Below are 18,338 nucleotides of genomic sequence, written 5' to 3'. Positions count from 1 at the left end.
AGTAAGCATCCCCTGTTAAAGCTGTAGACTGACAATTGTAGTACTTTCTTTAATCATGAATGAAATATGGGGATAACAAACAGCAATCAAGCTCAAAAGTCCATAAAAACAATACAAATCTTGAGCTGAGCAAAGGCGTATCTCTAAAAAAAACATATGCGGTGGGATCAGGTGCCATGGAGGAGTAAGCATCCCCTGTTAACCTGGGTGACTGTTGGTAATTACTTCGAAAAAAATTCAATTTCATTATTCCTTTAATTATATAAGCTTTGAGGGTTGGGGAACAATTTTTATTCAATTGCCACACTTTATGAAAATTGCAATTGTATCAAAGTTATTCTTAGCAGGCAAATGCATCAATTATATTTCTTTAATTTATTTCCATCTTTAAGATAGTCCGAAATATCTGACGTTTTCCAGACTTTTTTTTTCAAGATTTTGATATTTTACATGCCAAGAAAACGTCGGAACCGGCGCCATTATGAAAACTGGAAATTGGAGGCGGCATTCTCAGGTTGATTTTCGATACTTGCGAACCGAATTGAATCTCAAACTCAAAACTTATCAACTGTACAATACTTTTAGTACTCACAAACATCGTTTTTATGGAATGTTTATAAAATATACAGTCTGGTGTATCATTTTATCAGACTGTCGAGGTCTGTTTTCATTTTGTTCATTTTAAAATCTTGCAAGACCTGATTCGAAATGTGGAGTGATATTTTCTTTCCATCGATATTGGTGAGTACTAGAAGCATTTTGCTATTGATAAGATGTGAGTTCGGCAATTAATTTGGTTCGCAAGTATCGAAATCAGCTCCGGTTGGGGACGGCAAAATTTCCAGTTTTCATAACGGCGCCCGGGTTCTGACGTTTTCCTGGCACGTATAAATACAAAAATCGTAAAAAGGCCTGGAAAACTCAGATATTTCGGACTACTTTAATGATGCCATAAAGCAGGCGACACATGCTGCGTTCCTTGGAACACTCTAGTTTATATCTAAGCTTTATACTATCTAGAGTAAGCAGTCGAGAATCTCATTGAAATACCGGGTAATATGAGGAATGTATATGAAAAGAACCTTCACATAATACAAATCATTTCATGAAATATATTTCACAAAAAAAGTTTGGGAGTAATAAAGCAGTCAATTACGGCATCACAAATCATGGTGTTTCTTTACAAACTCCTTCGCTCCAAACTTGTAATGCTTTGACATATCTGGTGCATATTTACTGGCAGGCGGCCGTCTGTTGTATTCCTCCGCCACTACTCGAGTGTAATGTGAAGCGTTTCCGCAACACAGACCCAAGTACTGCACACCAATTTCTCTAGCCTGCTTTGCAAACTCTGCAATCTGTGTTATGCTGCAGAAAAATCGCGGGAGGTCAACGGGAAATGCAGACTTGCCTGAAATATACCATGAAAATATAATTGTGAATTTTGTCACATTATATAGTTATATTACGATGAAGCATTCCACAATGGTAGTTTTGCATTTGCTTTCAAATACACCATGTATTTGTTATTTGTCCAAACATTTCAATTTAAATGCATCATTTGATTAGACGTGCTTAATACCACTTCTATACTTTACACCCAAACAATATAATTTGCTTTTACAAAAGGCAATGTAATAGAATTACCTGTATCAGGATCAACCAAAGTCTCGTAGGTGGGTTCCTCAGGGGTCGTTCGATACGGAACTGGGAGTGCGGCAATAGGTCCCTGAAAATAAGGGTGGCGTAAAAAAGTCAAATCCTATAGATATACATATGTATATGTTACATGTAGTTAAGTCTCAAATGTGGGATCATATCACAATTTTCAAGATAATCCATTTTCTCCATTTTTTTAACACAGCATGCTATAACAATTTGTAAAGTATCTCTACCATGACACCTGATTGAAAATTGAAATACACTCTACAATTACTTAAACATTGAAATAAATTTGAACTAGGAGATATTGTGAGCAAGCTCACGAAATTATAACCCCCGTGCAATTTTTAAAGGTTATGACATACACTTAGCTCACAAGTAATCTTTGTTTGAAATTTTGATTTCCAATACTTATTTATCACAGAGTTATGAACTAGGCACAAATTGTATACTTTTTTCTGCTAGTGACCTTGAACTTGCGTGAATGATCTTTGGCTACGGTCATGTTTCTGAAAGTGTCATGACCTTAGGTCAAGGTCATGACACACTCTTGGGACATGGGTAATTTTTTTAACCAAAAAAGATTCCAATGTTTCTTCATTACAAAGTTATTATGACCTGGAAACAATTGAATCGACATGACGGACAGCTAGACAGAAGACGGACAGCTAGACAAACGGACAGACAGCTAGACAGACAAGGTGAATTCTATTTACGCCTCAAACTTCCTTTGCGGGGGTTATAAAAAGATAATGATTTTTCCAAATACCATTGTTTTTAACATATCAAAATGCTACTTTGGAAATATTTAAATCAAAATACTAAAAAGTGTAAATAATTATTTTGATGAAAATAATCATTGTGCACTAAATGCTTATTAATGACAGTTACAAAACAATTTTCTCCAATGTCTTTGTCAAACTTAAAGTCCCAAATGCAACGGATCTAAATCCATAGATTTTTAAGGACTGTGCAAACATATCATTTCAACTGTATGAAAATATCTTTATCTCAATCATCCAAACAAAATCCTGGTAATGTATTGATAATTCAGTGATAAGTACTCTCTGTATACCTGGCATCTGATCGTCAAGAAACAAAGGTACTTGAAATGTTTATAATGAGAAACGTAGTAATGTAATCTTATCATGTCCTATTGTCGGATAAAGGGCAGTAAGTTTGTTAATCAACCCAACTGTTGCAATTTTTCCCCATTAAATGTCATTAATAATGACCTGTTTTGTCGTCGTAATATCTTCAGAAAATTATACTATTATTCTTCAATACTAGTATGTGAATGATTTAAGCTGAACCAAATTGATTTACATAATGTGAAGAAACTGTATCTGTAACTGCAGACGTATTCCTGAAGTCACCACATGCATCTACGTGTATGAATCTTATTTGAATGTCATGCAGCATCCTTATGAGATATTCTCTAGAACAAAACCCATCATTCTTACATTCAAGATTTTTATGCTACAGTACTCAGCTACAAAATGTTGGCTCAGAAAGAAAAATACATTCACAAATTCCAGTCACGATGACCTTTTAAAATTCCTCCTGAATTAGATATAGTATATTATAGCCAAAGCATTGTTGTCAAGAATAAGTATCATTTTTTCTTTTGAATGAGGCTACATTTCTGATAATACTGTTCACATCCCAATTACTTTTATCTTAGATTTGACTTTTCCTATTGTATAGACAGGTTTATTCAAGTATTGGACTTGTTGGAGGATATTTTCTTTAAATTTGAAGATATTAATAATTTAATGCATAAATATGAGCAAGAGACAAAAACATGATTCAGATACAGACACAATTTTTACGCACTCCCCTGGAAAAAATAGGTCAGATCCAGCATCTGGTGCAAGTCAGGTAGTATACGGATGCATCGGCCATGCATGTTTGTTAGGCATCATCTTAACATGTTTGTTCAACACATAAGGCTTATCGTTACTTGGGAATAGACTTGGTTTTAAAACTTAAAACTGGTCATTTTACTGGAAAATGTAGGTCAGAACCAGCATCTGAAGCAAGTCTGGTAGTGTTCATCACTAGAAGCATCATCAATGCAAGTTTGGTCAACTTGTAAATGGACTTGCACAAAAAACCTAAGCCTGGTCACTCATCTGGAAAATATCTGTCAGATCCACCATCCAAAGCAAGTCCGGTAGTAATTACGCCCAAAGATGTATATTCCATGCAAGTTTGTTTAAGAAGTACTACATGTAACAGTTACTTGGGAATTCGGGCATGCTCCTAAAACTTTGACTAAGATGCCAATGCTAGCCCCGAAACCGACGCCGGGGTATAGCATAAACTCAGAAATCTGGACAACATATCTGTGCCTATATTTTAACGTTGATATTCCTCATTACCTTGCATACTTTCCGAATTTCTCTTAGCAGAGGAAGCATTGTGGTTGGACCTCTACAACAATTAAGGCCCACCACTTCTGCACCTGCCTCCTCTAAAAGTTTACAGGCCTCCGGAAAAGAAAGACCATCTTTTGTTTCGTCTTTTTCATGCGGTGCCAATGTCACCACTGCTGGCACTATAAATGATAAATATATAATGATAATATATTAAAAAATGAACTTGGATATAACTGTCAGTCAGTGACTTTCAACATAATGAACATGTATGATAAATTATATTAAAATATAAATATTTTAAACTTCAAAGTGAAATTACTGCAATATACATTTATTGAATGATAGAGATGGAAATGTGAAGATTAATTCAAGCAAGCAAAACCATATTCCCCGAGGGTTTCCCCCTCGGGGAATATGATTTTTGGCTGAATAAATCTTCATACTTCCTCGGCATTCATCCAATATACCAAAACAAGCCAAATCTTTAAAAAAATAAACAAAAAATTTCAAGTTCGGCACCGCTCTTAAATTCGCTTTCAGTTCTAAAACGTCACTGACACACTTTACTGAAGACCCTTGAACACTTCATAGACAATTGTCTTCGATTTCTTTGTTTTCCTTTCAGCATCCCAGTTGGAAAGTTTCCTCATCGCTTGTTAGATGAAACCTTTTCTACTATAATAATTGTATATTTTGCAGTTAGAAGTTTTCGTTCAAAGAACGATAATTATTGCAGGAAAATGCATGATCGAGGTCTCCCAAGAGGTTGAACATGATGTAAAGCATGACGGTGGCAGGGAAATATGAAAATTTATAGCTATGTCACATGACTTTCTAGAACTAATCAGATCATCTGTTGCATAGAATAATAAGATTATTAGAAAGAGGTATGATATTTGACAATATGATCTATCCCTATCGGCTCTCATATTTTCTTACAGCCATTTCCATATTCTTTGATACAGTCAAGTGCCAACCTGGCCTCGGCAAACTCATGGAACCGCTCTGCAATCATGTAATCTGCCCCACATTGTACAGCCCATTGTATTTGTTCCTAGAAAAGTAAATAAAAAAGAGAGTAACAAATTACCCATACTAATTATATAACTTTGTGATATAATTTTTTTTATTTCAACTTACCCGAAATATCTCCCTAACCTCCTCTACGGAATTTGGATCGTCCCTGCGAAACACAGTGGTGTTACAGATATCCCCTGCCATCAAGGTGCCAGTTTTGACTGCCACTTCTTTGGCCATCCTCAGGGCACGTAAATTAAGTTCAATCAGGTCATCCTCACGACCGATGACTTTGAGCTTCGCACGATGACCATAATACTGTTAATCGTACAACAATAGATCTGACAGATGAATTTAATGATAAACATTAACTATGTAATACGCTGCTTACATGTATCAATACTAATAAGTATGATTACTAAAGTTTGAAAACAAATGACACAATGCATACAAAATCATTTGGTAAATTATATTTAATTACACATTGATTTAACTGTATTTAAGAAATGTAAATGCTCACTCCAATATTAATATAAAAATTGGCAAAGTTTGTACCACTGTAGTGCAGATAATTGTAATTTTGATGAAGGCTATACTTTTCATAGTATACAAATATTTATATGATATCGAAGTTAATCAGAAAGAGTCAGGGATATGAGGGGGCGTTTTGGTATCACATATTCAAAAGGGTGATATCACACATTCGGATTGGTGGCATCACCTCTTTGAATTGGTGTTATCACTATCTGATTTGAAATGGCCATTTCACCTATTCGGATAGGTGATATTACCTATTCAAGTCAAAAAGTGATATCACATATTCAAAAAGATGATATTACACATTTAAATTGGTGACATCAGTCACATCACTCATTTGAATAGGGGATATCACTATTTGATTTGAAATGATGATTTCACCTATATCACCTAGGTGATATTACCTATTCAAATCATATAGGTGATATCACATATTCGAATAGATGACATCACCTATTTGAAAAGGTGATATCACTTAGTCATTTTGAATAGGTGATATAACATTTTCAAACTTTGCATGAAATAACAAGTGCTCCCAAGACTTTATTTGTACTGCATACATTTCCTCTATACACACGATGCGGGAAAAACATTTCACATGAATAATAATAATAATAATAAAGAGAAGGAATCGATACATATTGCAAAACTGAATGTAATTAAAATATGCATAACTTCACATGTCTCGCACTATAACAAGGGGAAGAGGGCAGCCCAAATTTGCTTAGGCTCAATATAACTCTAGTTTTTCGTATGTAAAATCGAGCTGTTTTATGAACCATTTAAGTTTTGTGTACATATAACACAAGAACAGCCCCCCCCCTCCCCATCCCCCGCCTCTAGCCAAAAAGGAGATCTTAGCAAATCTTCAGTTTATTTGATCAATAAATGCTGAAATGGTAGAATGTGCTCAAATTAAGTTTAACAAGTTCAGAAAATGTTTCATTTTTTTATTGTAAGAGTAATTATATATGAAATCAATATCATTATTTTTTAACCAATGTAAAGAAAATAAAATTGTTCTTCGAAAGCCTATTAAAAGTTCTTTCTTTATTTTGCATTGCATTGAAACTTTCCATGAAAAAGGAACTATTCATTACTTAATAACCTAGTAAGGAATACAAATAGGTGATATTACTCATTTGAACGATATCACAAATTCAAAATAAATTGATGATATCAACGATTCAAATGGTTGATACACTGTATTACCTATTCAATTCGCATAGGTAATACCACCTATTTAAAGGTGATATCACCTATTCGAAAAGGTGATACCTCTTATTAAAATTCAATGCTGAAATATGAAGATAACGAACAGTAATCAAGCTTTAAGTCCATTAAAACAATACAAATTTGGAGCAGAGCAAAGACGTCGACGGACCTTTAAAAACATCCGAGGTGGGATCAGATGCCATAGAGGAGTAAGCATCTCCTGTCGACAGGTCACACCCGCCGTATGCTCCTTGTCATGATCGGGCGAACGAAAAAATCTTCATATGCACGTAACAATGCTAAATTGCTAAATAAATAAATAAGGGAAGTTGACGACAGAAAAGTTTAAGTCATCCCGTTTATCATAAAGTTTTATTGTAAGGTAACCATCAACGTCTTTTTCTAGTAAATATTCAAGTATGAAACAGATGTGTCTGATTCTGTGGTATCTTTTATTTCGAGTCAAAAGGGATATAATATCGAATCAATGTAGGAGTGAAAATGAACATTGTTAATTGATAAAACGTCGTTGATATATATCTAGATGTTGAATTTAAGGCAACGACAAGAGACTTCTATTGAGCGATATCACCTCTTTAAATGGGTTCACTGATATCATCTATTCAAATAGGTGATATCACTTAATTGCAATAAATACCAGGAAACTTACGGTAAATGCCACTACTACGTCACTTCCTGCGTGCACAAATTCTTCGTGAAGAGCTTTGACGACCTCTGGATGTTCTAAAACTACTTCCGGAATAAATGCTCCGGCTTGTAAATAGCCTCGCCTCTCTAGTTCTAACAAATAGCCCTCGGCTACTATGATGTCTTGGCCACTCTTCAGACGTTCTCTTAACCCTACTCGGAGGCAAATGGAAAACATACAAGTCACAAAATAAACCGGCATTTAAGAAATTTATACACTGTAATATATAGAAACGAAGAGCAGCAGCATAGCAACTCAATAACTATGAATAAAACTTGTTGAATTCTTGTGAAAAACATTCTATCTTCTTGCTTTGTTATCTTAATTTTAATCTTTAAATTATGTGCTGTATATGATCTATTCAAATATTTAAAAATGTCAATATTTACAAAAGAAGGGAAAGAACGAGGTATATTTATTAATTTAAAAAAAGCAACACAATAAAGGCAGCGAACAATTGAACAATCTTTTGAAACAGAGGTTATTTTAAAGGATCAGAATGCAATTTTAAATATCAATGATTATCAGCACAAACTTTATTCCATACCATACTTATCACATTGTTAGAACTTTGTACTGCACAGTGAAATATCAGAGAATGTTATTTACTTAATCAACTGAATTTTACATGAATGCACTCCTTTCCGAACGTACTGACTATGAAATGATATTATATGATATAAGGATTTATTTGCATTTAAGCATCAAATAAAAGTGGCCAAACTTAAAATATTTTTCACAGTAGAATTTTTACCTTCCACAGCCATTTTAAATCTGATCCGTTGCACTCAATATCCCAGTACGGGTTCCCGTGAATGTCAAGATTTATGTAATACTTATCAATGCACGTATAATCAGGTGATGTCTAGAAATTTTAAATTATGTATGATTTATGAGTATACAAAATGATAAGTTATATTAGGCCAAGAATAAAAAATGATTTGTTTTATGTCCCGACTGACCCATCAAATTTGCCCCTACTGAATCAATTTATTTCAGTACTTTATTATTATTATTATTATTATTATTATTATTATTATTATTATTATATATATATATATATATATATATATATATATATATATATATATATATATATATATATATATATATATATATATATATATATATATATATATATATATATATATATATATATATATATATATATATATATATTCTCTCTCTGGGAAAAAACATAATTATATTGTCCGACTTGCTTTTAAACATAAGGTTCTGTGATTTTCATAACATTTATGGTTGTGTTAGAAAATTCCAAAAATTAAAAAAATAAAAACATACCTTACTATCCACCTTGAAAAATATGAGTGGGAGTACATCAAACAAACAAAAAATAATGATAGCCTTAATATTTATCAACTTACAGAATGTTTTTTTTAAAGAAGCATAGACTATGTATAGTAATTATATGCTTAAAAACTAATTCTTTTTAAAGAAAAAATTCTCACTTTTTTTTTTATAACATTGCATAATGTATCGTACATTGCACAATATTATTTTGGTTAACAATTGAAAGATCTCATAAATCATCTTTTTATTGGAAGACCTTGAAGATAATACATGATACAGACGAAGAATACTCTGGCCATCTTTAAAAAATTGTTTGGTTGCCCTCTCCCGACCGCCTGGCTAAAAAGGGCCCGGCTTAAAACTATTTTTTAACCTCCAGGAAGCAAATATTTTGTTTATGCATTCAGGAAAATAGATTTTGAAAATTTAGCATTGATGTTGAAATTTTCTAGGGAAAAAAATTTTGTCACCTATACCTAACGACCCGATTTTTTTTTTACCCTGCGTCGGGGGAGGGCAAACAAACATTATTTTAAAGTTGGCCTCATCTGTTGAATGAGAGAGCACGCTTTACTAGACAACATGTATGTCATATGAAATCTGTTAAAAATCGGTTTGTTCCCATTTAGCCTTAACTGAAAAATTTGCTATAATTTGGTATTATCAAATTCCCATTTCACCTTAGAACTTTTTAAAAACAGTCTGATTTACTGCATATTTACCTTTAGTGTATATTGAACTGTATATTTGCATACATTTTCGTATCTGCAGAACTGTAGCGATATGGTTTTATATTTTAGTGTTTGACCATAATGCTACAGGTCCCGTAATAGAAATAAGGTGCAATTAACTGCGCAAGATTTTCTGCGCACTGTTGGGGAGAATTTCTTCACTTTCCAGCATTGGTCAATCAACTACCTTTCACTCCCTAATTCTAGATACATTTTCTAATCAACTGTGTATTTAAACCACCACCCAACCCTTTATAGTCGTCTGTACAGACCATTAAACTTGCTTGTTTTGATTTTTGTTGGATGGCAGAAAGTTTTGGAACATATCACTAATGAAATCAGTGCACTGTTCATCCACATGTGTCACAAAATAAACTAAAAAGCAGTTATTACCGATTATCTTTGATTTTTTGTTGGATGGCAGAAAGTTTTGGAACATATCACTAATGAAATTAGTGCACTGTTCATCCACATGTGTCACAAAAAAAAAACTAAAAAGGTAAAAAGCAGTTATTACCGATAATCTTTGATTTTTTGTTGGATGGCAGAAAGTTTTGGAACATATCACTAATGAAATTAGTGCATTGTTCATCCACATGTGTCACAAAATAAACTAAAAAGCAGTTATTACCGATTATCTTTGATTTTTTTGTTGGATGGCAGAAAGTTTTGGAACATATCACTTATGAAATTAGTGCACTGTTCATCCACATGTGTAACAAAAAAAAAAAAACTAAAAAGCAGTTATTACCGATTATCTTTGATTTTTTGTTGGATGGCAGGAAGTTTTGGAACATATCACTAATGAAGTTAGTGCACTGTTCATCCACATGTGTAACAAAATAATCTAAAAAGCAGTTACTACCGATTATCTTTGATTTTTTGTTGGATGGCAGAAAGTTTTGGAACATATCAATAATGAAATGAGTGCACTGTTCATCCACATGTGTAACAAAATAAACTAAAAAGCAGTTATTACCGATTATCTTTGATTTTTTGTTGGATGGCAGGAAGTTTTGGAACATATCACTTATGAAATTAGTGCACTGTTCATCCACATGTGTCACAAAATAAACTAAAAAGCAGTTATTACCGATTATCTTTGATTTTTTGTTGGATGGCAGAAAGTTTTGGAACATATCACTAATGAAATTAGTGCATTGTTCATCCACATGTGTCACAAAATAAACTAAAAAGCAGTTATTACCGATTATCTTTGAGGCTAGAATCAGGTGCCATAGAGGAGGAAGGGTGTGTTCCCGTTTTGCACACATTTGATAATTAGGTATAGAACAATGGGTGTGAAATATGTTTTGATAAAATTATAGTCTGCTTCCTGCTTAGGATTTACTTGAATTTACCTGTATTTTACCTATGTATTCTAAAAAATAATAAATGTTTATGAATATTTATTGAGAAAGGGAATATTTATTAAATAAATATTTTTGTATATTTATTGAAAAGGGAATATTTATTAAATGTATATGAATATTTATTGGGGAAAAGGGGAATTTATTGAATATTTCATTAAATATTGATAATTATTTTTAGAAAAATAACTGGATTACTTCAAAATTAAAAAATCGGTCAAATCCTCCGTGGGCTCTTTGTCTTGATCGGGTAAACGGAGTAATCCATAGACAAATCAGTTTGAAAATAATAGCCTAATTATTTTTATCAAAATATCAGTCAACATCAGTATAATGAAAGGTTGTATTTACAATCAAGGTCATTGTTACGACCATAGAATTTGCAAAATGTTGACTGTAAACGATATCGCTGATACTCTTATATTATCAATATTTGTCAGTAGCTTGCCTTGTTTTTGTGTGTGTGTGTTTCGAATCAACTTGAAAAGAAAAACACCATCTTCTGGTGATAATAGTATATTGCAACATAAATAATGGTAGTTGACGATAGAAAAGTCATCACGCTCATCTTAAAGTTTAGTTGTTAGATTGCCATCAATGTCTCGAGCTCTATTATAAAGTCCAAATAAGAAAATTTGTGTCAGACTCTCTGGTGTCCTTTTTGAATACAACGGGATATATTGAATCAACGTATGAATGAAAATAAATATTATTATATTAATAGAAATCCGTTGATATGTCTTCATCGTTGAACTCATAAGGGCTAATCAATTGTTTTATTATACCGATATAAGTTAAGACAATTTTTTGTAGGCTTAATTACTAAAATAATTAATTGTGTATTAGACCTAATCATCTTTCAATTAATCGATTTTATTTTATGTGTGAGGATTCACTTCATCAAAATCTCCCGTTATATCTTTTGTGACATGATTTCAACATTTCATTATCAAAATTAACACATGAAAGCATTTTCAATATCTGATGGGTAAAAAACATAAACGTTTCAGAGTAATCTAACAGACTCGCTTTGTGACAAGAGGACAGATATTAAGAAGGATAGCGATGTGAAAAAAAGACCCTTGTCTTATCCCTGCTGAGGAAGAGAGGGTTGAAGAGATTTGAAGATGTCCTTTTTATGTTTACCTCAGCAGGATAGTCTTGAAAAGTTAAGTATTGCTATAAATCTTGATGCAAAAAAAGATAAATATTTGGTCGACCTGTTTGTGTATTCTTATGAAGAAGAATTTATTAAAAAAATTCTAAATGAAAAGAATTTTTTTTTTTGGCTGTGGCCTGCAATTCGACATTTACATGTACCATGAGACATGAGTTCAACATGGTGAAATAAGGACCCTCGACCTGGCCCACTCGCTGACCTCACCTGACCTCGGCCGCTACGCAGCCTCGGTCAGGTCAGGTCACCTCGTGGGCCAGGTCTCGGGTCCTTAGTTCACCAAGTTGACCTCATAAGGGCTAATTAATTGTATAATACCATACATTTTACTCATTAAACACGAAGCTAAAGGATATTTTGTATTTTAAAAATTATTTACAGTCAAATAAGGAGACGGACATTGAATACTTTTATTACTAATGTATATTTTAGTATACTCTGGACTAGCTCCTAGACTGGTAGAAGTAAAACAACACAACATTTATTTCAGATGACAAAAGAATTTTGATTTTTTTTTATTTGTGTAAATTATAAATTTTGTTTTCAGTACGACTTTGCCATTTGATTCCTTCGAGACTGGATCAAGGACACTTTAAATTAACAAGAAATATATGGAAATAACGAACAGTATTCAAGTTCAAAAGTCCATTAAACAATATAAATCAGGAGCAGAGCAAACACCGACCTCTAAAACATCAGAGGTGGAATCTGGTGTCATGGAGGAGTGAGCATTTCCTGCCGACCGGTCACACCCGCCGTGTGCTCCTTGTCATGATCGGGAAATAACGGAAAATCCGTCGACAATTCAGTGTGTAAATGATGGCCTAACAATTAGTATGAAAAAACGTCAGTCAGAATTTGACTAAATGATAGATTTGCATTTGATGACAAGGTCATTGTGTCGACCATAGAACTTACGAAATGATAACTTTAAACGAGACTGCTGATATTCTTGTTTCATCACCTTGTTTGTAAATAACTAACCTCGTTTTAGGTCATACGTAGAGCTTGCTCTTGCGTATCGAATCAACTGAGAGATATAAACCCCTTTTGCAGGTGTTAAAAGTATATTGCTGCACAAGTAAGGGAAGTTGACAATTGAAAATTTAAAGTCATCACGTTTATCATAAAGCTTTGTTTTTAGATTACCATTAACGTCTTTTTGTAGTAAAATATCCAAATATGAAGCAGATGTGTCAGACCCTGTGGTATCTTTTATTTCAATCTCATCGGGATATATCGTATCGACATAAGAATGGAAATAATCATTGTTAATTGACAATAAGTCGTCGATATATCTAAGTGTCGAGTTGAAGGCCACACAAGTGTTTTCTTCTTTTCACGTATAAGATTCTGCTTCATATGAATACAAAAAATAGGTCTGCTAATAATGGGGCGCAATTGTTACCCATGGGAATTCCAATAGATTGCTGAAAGACCTGGTCTCCAAAAACCACAAAGATATTGTCAATCAGAAACTCAAGAATCTTTTTAATATCAACTTCAGAGTACTTGTGTGTACAATCAGAATGTTTTTAACAAAATAATTTTGCAAATGATCAATGACAAGATAAGAGTTCCATTTTTATTGAAAAAGCAGCTGTCAATGATGTCAAAAAGTCTGGACTTTAATTTATCGTGGGAAATGGTTGTATATTAAGTTGAAAAGTCGTAAATGTTATTGATTTGGTAAAATTTCGTGATTTCAAATTTTCCAAAAGTTCTTTGGAATTTTTAAGTATCCACATCTGATTTGCACCACTTATCAAATATATTGTAGTTGCACAGTACTCCTGAAGTTTCTCCTTCGCTACTGTTAATATTTTAATGAGGAGTAAAGACAGAGGCTTGGTAGAACCCGCTATGTATCTTTATAAGAATTTTTATGAAGTTTCGGAATCCAGTATAGATATGGTAATTCAAATTCATTTTGGTTGAAAGACATATTAAAAATATTCAAAATTGACATATGATTTTGAAGAATTTAAAACATCCCCTTAAAAGATATTTTGACATTGGTATGAATTAAGTGTCTTTAGTCTGGATAGCAATGGCTTTTTTAAGTTATTATATACATGTATCAACAAAAATACTTGATAATTTTAAAAACATAAAACGTCAATATTAACATGATCTCTTTTCTCCAGTGAAATAACAGTCTACATATCGGGAAGAAGATTTGTAGCGTGGTAACTTTTAACATGCTTTTTATCCCCAAAGATATAATGCTCCGACATATCCGGGGAGAATTTGCTTGCTGGGGGTCTTCTTCCATATTCCTCCGCAACTACCCGGATGTAATGAGCTGCGTTTCCACAGCAAAGACCGATGTACTGCACTCCAACTTCTTTGGCCTCTCGAGCAAATTCAGCAACCTGAGTTCGACTACACGCAAATGCGGGAAGATCAAACGGAAAAGCAGTCTTTCCTAAAAATACATGTAAGAAAAAAATTATTTTATTCACGAAAAGCAGTGAACTTAAATGTGTATAGATGTAAGTAGATGTTGTATTGGGAACAAAGTTATGGATGTCTTCTTTTTCAATTACCATCTGTATACTTTGGTTATCCTATTACACTTGAAGACCTTGAAGACATGTCCTTGAGTCAATGCTAGTACCTCTCACTGACAAATAAGTTTGTATATATTGTTTCAATGGACTTTTTGAGCTTGATGAATATTCTTTATCTTCATATTTCAAATACTACTCCTAGGCACGCGATCCCACCTCCGAAATTTCCATGACATCGGTGTTTAATGCTATGTTTAAAGATTTGTATTGTTTTTAGGTTTCGTTTCTTATCTTCACCTATTTCATTAATACATGTATATGTATGAACAACTTGAAACCTTAATTGATATTCTATAGTGAACTTTTTTTCAAGCTAAGTGCATAGAAAAAGTATCATAAAAATAGTTTTCCATTCATCGCATATTTCGCTTCAGTAATCTTGTAGTTTAAGCAAAACTTCTAGACTGACCTGACTCTGCATCTCTCAGTGTTTGCATGGTTGGTTGCTCCGGTGTGGTACGGTAAGGCACTGGTAACATACAAATCGGACCCTGCAAAGGAAGACAAAAGAATTTTTTTCTGGCTTATAATCATGAAACCTGACTATTTTTCTTTGTGATTCTCGAGATATCAAAATATACTAGAATTTGCCTTCATATTGAGTAATGAAAAAACCTACACAGGTTTAAACAAATCTGTTAAAATCAGCCTTCTTTTCATTGTTAATCTGCATATAATAATAAATGGTCGATAAAACGTATATATGATTATCTTACACACTGTTAATTATTGGGTACCTTGCAAGCTTTTCTGATGTCCTTTATGAGTGGCATCATTGTTTTTGGACCCCTGCAGCAGTTCAGTCCTACCACATCCGCTCCCGCCTCTTCGAGTTTCTTGCAAGCTTCAGGAAATGTGAGTCCATCTGACGTAATATCCTTACCATGGGGAACAAGTGACACTACTGACGGCACTAATCAATAAAATGAAACTACTGGTAATAAAGCCGATTATTTTATAATAAGCTTTAATAAAACTGCATAGAATTCTTTCATCAATTATCTGAATGCAGATGTGAATGTTCTTCGTATTTCATTCCAAACTGCTTCTTGACTTTTCCTTCGCCTGCATGCATGGTAGGAGTCACTTTGCCTGGCATTCTACTTCTGTAACTATTGTAGGAGCTTTGTATAATATTCACATAACTATCCTTTAGTGCTTTAAGAAGATCGATGCAAAACGTAATAAACTTATGGCAACAACGAGAGTAAAAATAACGGATTGTCGACATATCGTGCATTTATTTGTTTTGCTCTTATAACTAGTAATTTCTTGACTAGTATATTGTATGATCTTATCTATATACTTATAAAATTGAATTTAAAAACTTATATTCCATAAAGTCTTCCAGACATGTAACTTGTATATTGGTTAAACCAGTAGTTTTATCCCCTTTGTAGCAATTCATTTACTTACATCCTCTTCCATATTGTTTGATACATTGCAGTGCCAGTTCAGCTTCCGCATATTCACTGAACGTCTCTGCTACAATGTAGTCCGCGCCACATTCTACTGCCCACTCGATTTGCTCCTAAATAGAAGACCCATCTTTGCTAGCCAAGGGTGACGATCCGCTCCTCTCCTCTTTTCTTTTTGAAAAGAGGAGAGGAGCGGATCATCACCCTGGCAAGCAAAGATATAGAAGACCAGTCTCTGTTAGATTCCCTGACAGTTTGCTACTGTCATTGTTGCAATGTAAAATGTAGTAAAAATATACGCAAAGCACATTAAAGCGCAACTTCAGTAATCGATCACATTTAAACTCGTATGATTTAAAGATTGTGGGGTTTTTTTTGTGATGAGCGTAATATATTTATTGCTATAGTATGTCCAAATCAATGTACGTTTACCAACGAACCTTAAACATTATTCTTGTAGTGTCAATGGCTTCCTGGTTCCCTCGCTCGAATACAGTAGTATTACAGATATTTCCCGCCATTAAGGTTCCTGTGTTTATAGCGACCTCTTTGGCAATTTTCAGGGCTTTTATGTTCAGTTCTTTGACGTCATCCTCTCGATCAATCAATTTCAACTTTTCTCGATGCCCATAGTACTATTACCAAAACAGAATAGACTATATAAGATGTGTTGACTTAATTTACCCCATTTGATTCACGTTATGAAGTAAACACTTACAGTAAAAGCAAGAACTACTTCACTTCCTGCATGGACAAATTCTTCATAAAGAGAGCGGACCAGTTCCGGATGATTGAGCACGACCTCTGGTACAAAACATCCTGCCCTCAAGTAGCCCCGCCGCTCAAATTCAAAAATATACCCTTCTGCTACAACAATGTCCTTCTTTTTCTGTAGACGCTCTAGCAAACCTAATTTAGAGCAGTGCCAGAATTTTCATATCAAAATCAATTTTGTCTTTGAAAAGAAATCTTATATGTCTTTCGAAAATACCAGATGTGAAAAAATAATGGTATATAGCCCTTGTAGCAGCTTGTAAATAATATAGTTAAATAGGGGTAAAGTGACGTTTAGATCATCAGTAAAATACAGAAATGCAAATACTTAGATAGTTAGATGCATATAGCTATAGATTTATCAGAACATTAAAGACTTTACCTTCTACAGTCATTATCAGAGTGTTCCTGTCCACTAATATCAGGAACTGAAGTAACACTTGTGAAATACAAAGTACGGTACATGTAGTACTTATCTTTTGACCTAGCACACCAGCATAAAAGAAACTAGGTTAAGCATAAAAGAAATTCCTTTAAAATCACAAGAAACACAACAGGTGTTTTTAAATATTCATGACATATGTACACTGTAATTTCTCTTCCCATTAAATTTCTCGCATCAACAAGACAAGAGGCCCAAGGGCCATAACGGCCACCTGAGTACAATACAACAATTTAGAGGATCCATAAACTGATAAATGAAGCTTTGTTGCCAAAAAGCAAAAAATATAGTATGATTGGCATCAACAAAATAATTGGTCGAGTATCTATCTGTTCCCCATTTATCACTATTACCATGCAGACTATTTAACAAAATGTCTATTTTTTAACCCCATATTATTACTTCTCACATTGGCCTCTCTTGGCCTTTGAAGAACATTTAAAAAGATAAGTTATTTTTGTCTCATTTTTATTCATCTATTTTTTCCAAGTCTACCTGATCATTAAAACTATGAAAGTACTTTTTGTATTATACAATAAATATTCTTGCATAATTCTCGTTTTCTATTAACCTTTCAAATACATTGTTTACAGTGATTGATTATCAAAGGGAATGGCAATGGGAAATAACTTTGCTCAGCAGAATACAAGTTAATAGAGCCCTGGCCAGGACCAGAACACTTGACTAAATGGTCCAGGTGTTCAAAATTCTGGTAAAAATACCTTTGCATATTAAAACTTCTACTCTGTTTGTCTCGAATATGCCCAGAGCATAGAAAATTTTCAAAGAAATGCATTTTCACTATATTATTAAATAAATAAAGCCCCACCCTTACACCAGAACATCTGAGCCAGGGTACATGAACTCACAGTTCTGGAAGAAGCACCTTTTTTCATCATAACTATACACTTGTTTCTTTGCTTTATAATCAGTAGTAGAAAAAAAAATATTTTGAAAGAAATTATGCATTTTCAGTATATAATCAAAAGAGTCCCCCCCCCCCCTCTTCACCAGAACCCTT

The 18,338-nt window shown here is 33.5% G+C and overlaps 2 protein-coding genes across 2 annotated transcripts; both read right to left on the bottom strand.

Moving 5' to 3' along the window:
* Positions 1 to 1,113: 1,113 nt before the first annotated feature.
* LOC133188040 (betaine--homocysteine S-methyltransferase 1-like) lies at positions 1,114 to 7,722 on the bottom strand. Its single transcript, XM_061323431.1, has 6 exons — positions 7,483 to 7,722; positions 5,184 to 5,378; positions 4,983 to 5,097; positions 4,047 to 4,222; positions 1,648 to 1,729; positions 1,114 to 1,411 (listed from the first exon to the last, which is right to left on the bottom strand). The coding sequence occupies exons 1-6, from the start codon at positions 7,720 to 7,722 to the stop codon at positions 1,161 to 1,163; spliced, it is 1,059 nt and encodes a 352-aa protein (XP_061179415.1). The 3' UTR covers positions 1,114 to 1,160.
* Positions 7,723 to 13,737: 6,015 nt separating this feature from the next.
* On the bottom strand, positions 13,738 to 17,325 carry LOC133187804 (S-methylmethionine--homocysteine S-methyltransferase BHMT2-like). The gene is made up of 7 exons (XM_061323205.1): positions 17,258 to 17,325; positions 16,820 to 17,010; positions 16,542 to 16,736; positions 16,100 to 16,214; positions 15,421 to 15,596; positions 15,093 to 15,174; positions 13,738 to 14,538 (listed from the first exon to the last, which is right to left on the bottom strand). The coding sequence occupies exons 1-7, from the start codon at positions 17,268 to 17,270 to the stop codon at positions 14,270 to 14,272; spliced, it is 1,041 nt and encodes a 346-aa protein (XP_061179189.1). The 5' UTR covers positions 17,271 to 17,325; the 3' UTR covers positions 13,738 to 14,269.
* Between the last annotated feature and the right edge of the window lie 1,013 nt (positions 17,326 to 18,338).

This window comes from Saccostrea echinata, unplaced genomic scaffold (assembly GCF_033153115.1).
Source record: "Saccostrea echinata isolate AGI-Se365-2 ecotype Australia unplaced genomic scaffold, CSIRO_AGI_Sech_v1 ptg000015l, whole genome shotgun sequence".
Lineage (NCBI taxonomy): Eukaryota > Metazoa > Mollusca > Bivalvia > Ostreida > Ostreidae > Saccostrea > Saccostrea echinata.
Note: the sequence above shows the minus strand (reverse complement) of the source record. Positions and strands in the feature narration are given on the sequence as shown.

What these genes read in the sequence shown, in the direction of transcription:
- LOC133188040 (XM_061323431.1), bottom strand. Translation starts at nt 7,722, where the DNA reads ATGCCGGTTTATTTTGTGACTTGTATGTTTTCCATTTGCCTCCGAGTA. An exon ending in AGGTTAGGGAGATATTTCGG is followed by an intron (nt 5,098 to 5,183) that starts GTAAGTTGAAAT and finishes TTACTTTTCTAG; the next exon opens with GAACAAATACAATGGGCTGT. An exon ending in CAAAGAATATGGAAATGGCT is followed by an intron (nt 4,223 to 4,982) that starts GTAAGAAAATAT and finishes TATCATTTATAG; the next exon opens with TGCCAGCAGTGGTGACATTG.
- LOC133187804 (XM_061323205.1), bottom strand. An exon ending in CTACAAGAATAATGTTTAAG is followed by an intron (nt 16,215 to 16,541) that starts GTTCGTTGGTAA and finishes TCTTCTATTTAG; the next exon opens with GAGCAAATCGAGTGGGCAGT. An exon ending in ACATCAGAAAAGCTTGCAAG is followed by an intron (nt 15,175 to 15,420) that starts GTACCCAATAAT and finishes CTTCCTTTGCAG; the next exon opens with GGTCCGATTTGTATGTTACC.